The following is a 2468-nucleotide window of genomic DNA, read 5'->3' as shown; positions in this document are numbered from 1 at the left end:
GGAGTGCAGTGGCATAGTCTCAGCTCACTACAACCTCTGTCTCCTTGGTTCAAGCAATTCTCGTGCCTCAGCCTCCCTAGTAGCTGGGATTACAGGTGTGCACCACCACGTCCAGCTAATTTTTGTATTTTTAGCAGAGACACGGTTTCACCATGTTGGCCAGGCAGGTCTCAAACTCCTGGCCTCGAGTTATCCACCCAGCTCAGTTTCCCAAAGTGCTGGAATTACAGGCATAAGCCACCGTGTCCGGCCACATTTTTAATTCCTAAAAGACACATTTCTGTCTGCTGAGCAAATACCACTGTGTTATACAAACTCACAAAGGAAGGCTCCACGGGCTCCAGGACCAGCCTTCTAGGTGTCTTGGTGACAACCCCTTTCCATTTTGACATAAGTATTTGGGGCAAACTTCAGTTAAACAGGACACTAATGATTCAGTTCACTTATGACTGACCAAAACCCACCATGTGCTGGCAGGTGGCGAAGCTGAGCAAGGTCTGTACTTACTGGTACTGTTACATCATCATAAAAACTCCAAGCTAAGGCCCATCTCATCGTCCGACCTTGACAGAATTCAGTGTAGGTGACTTTAGGAACCTGAAACCAACAAAGATAGCATCTCATCAAACTGAAATCATTCTACCAATATGTTTCTGGCTGCTGCCTCATGCTATATTATGTTGATCCTTCTTTTTAAATCAGTTAACAAACAATATTATCAAACAACAGTTATACACAGCTACCTAATAATAACTCATCTCTCAATAAAGTTGTATTTTTTTCTCCCATAAAACATAAGAGAATTTATAGATGTGACTTAAAGGTTCAAATATATGAAACACCAAAAACACAGCTCTTTAGAGAATTATTTGTAATATGACTCAAGTGAGTTTTTTTGTTTTGTTTTGTTTTTGAGACAGAGTCTCACTCTGTCACTCAGACTGGAGTGCAGTGGTGCGGTCTCGGCTCACTGCAACCTCTGCCTCCCAGATTCAAGCAATTCTCCTGCCTCAGCCTCCCGAGTGGCTGGGATTACAGGTGAGTGCCACCATGTCCAGCTAATTTTTGTATTTTTAGTAGAGACGGGGTTTCACCATCTTGGCCAAGCTGCTCTCGAACTCCTGACCTCAAGCAATCCGCCCACCTTGGCCGCCCAAAGTGCTGAGACTACAGGTGTGAGTCACCATAAGTGGCCTCAAATGATTTTTTGTTTTCTTTTCTAGAAAGAAAGCCAACTAAAGCCTGGCTAGATACAGATAGATAATTTCTTTTATCAATCAGATTTTAAGAAAGGTAAAGGAACAAGTTTGTAGCTCTCACAATTTACCCAAGAAATGGTATTGTGAGGAAAAGAGGAAGAAAGAATAGGACGTCAGAGAGAAACCAGAGACCAGAAACTCTGCTCCTCCCACCGATGTGCATCTGACGCTTTTGCTGAGAAGTCCTCTGACTCACACCAAACACCAGAAACTGGGAGGAAAGTGGAAGTGGCAGGGGGAGCATTTATTTTGTTTAAAAGAAAATCGTTTTGGGAGACAGGGTCTCACTCTGTCGTCCAGACTGTAGTTCAGTGGTGTGATCTTAGCTTGCTGCAACTTCGACTTCCCAGGCTCAATGGATCCTCCCACCTCAGCCTCCTGAGTAGTGGGGACTACAGGCACGCGCCATCATACTTGGCTAATTTTTTGTATTTTTTTGTTGAGATGGGATTTCGCCGTGTTGCCCAGGCTGGTCTTGAATTCCTGGGCTCAAGCAATCTGCCCGCCTCAGCCTCCCAAAGTGCTGTGATTGTAGACATGAGCCACTCTGCCCCGTCTGGGAGTACTTACTTGTGATCTGCCTTCTGAAACAGGAGCAGGGGGCTCTACTCTTGTGGAATGTCGGAACGTCATCCTAGCGGGAAGCACACGGGACCGAGACTGTATTCTGGTGCTGTTCCCCCAGAGCTAACTGCATGGCCCACAACAAAACCTTAAACCTACCTAGCTTGAGTTTCTGGATCTATAAAGAACTTGTCTTGGAGGCATGGTAAAAAATAAAAATTTTAAAAAATTAAAAATAAAAAGGAGTTCGATGTGAGGTCAGTGGTAGATACCAGGTTTTTTGATTTCCGGTTTCTCCCTGACATTCTACTCATCTGTTTTTCTCCACCTTTCTCTGTTATAATTGTCAAAAAAGGCCTTGTTTTAATAATCTATAAAAAAAACATTTTAGCCCTAAAAACATAGAACTTAGAAAACAAAACAAAAAAAATATTTAGAGTTTTAGAGTATAAAGAAAATTCTATACTCAAAACTACCATCAGAGTAGATACAGGTCAGGTGAGTGGGTCACGCCTGTAATCCCAGCGCTTTGGGAGGCCAAGGTGGGAGGATCACTTGAGGCCAGTAGTTTGAGACCAGCCTGGGCAATACAGCGAGACCCTATCTTTATAAAAAATAAGGATTACTTGAGTGCAGGAGTTTGAG

General features: G+C 43.5%; 1 protein-coding gene across 1 annotated transcript in view; it reads right to left on the bottom strand.

Moving 5' to 3' along the window:
- The window catches only part of METTL16 (methyltransferase like 16), a 103527-nt gene that overhangs the window by 18959 nt on the left and 82100 nt on the right, over positions 1-2468 (bottom strand). The window contains 1 exon segment of the mRNA XM_011987261.1: positions 508-597. Coding sequence (XP_011842651.1) covers positions 508-597 — 90 coding nt within the window.

This window comes from Mandrillus leucophaeus, unplaced genomic scaffold (assembly GCF_000951045.1).
Source record: "Mandrillus leucophaeus isolate KB7577 unplaced genomic scaffold, Mleu.le_1.0 Scaffold306, whole genome shotgun sequence".
Lineage (NCBI taxonomy): Eukaryota > Metazoa > Chordata > Mammalia > Primates > Cercopithecidae > Mandrillus > Mandrillus leucophaeus.
Note: the sequence above shows the minus strand (reverse complement) of the source record. Positions and strands in the feature narration are given on the sequence as shown.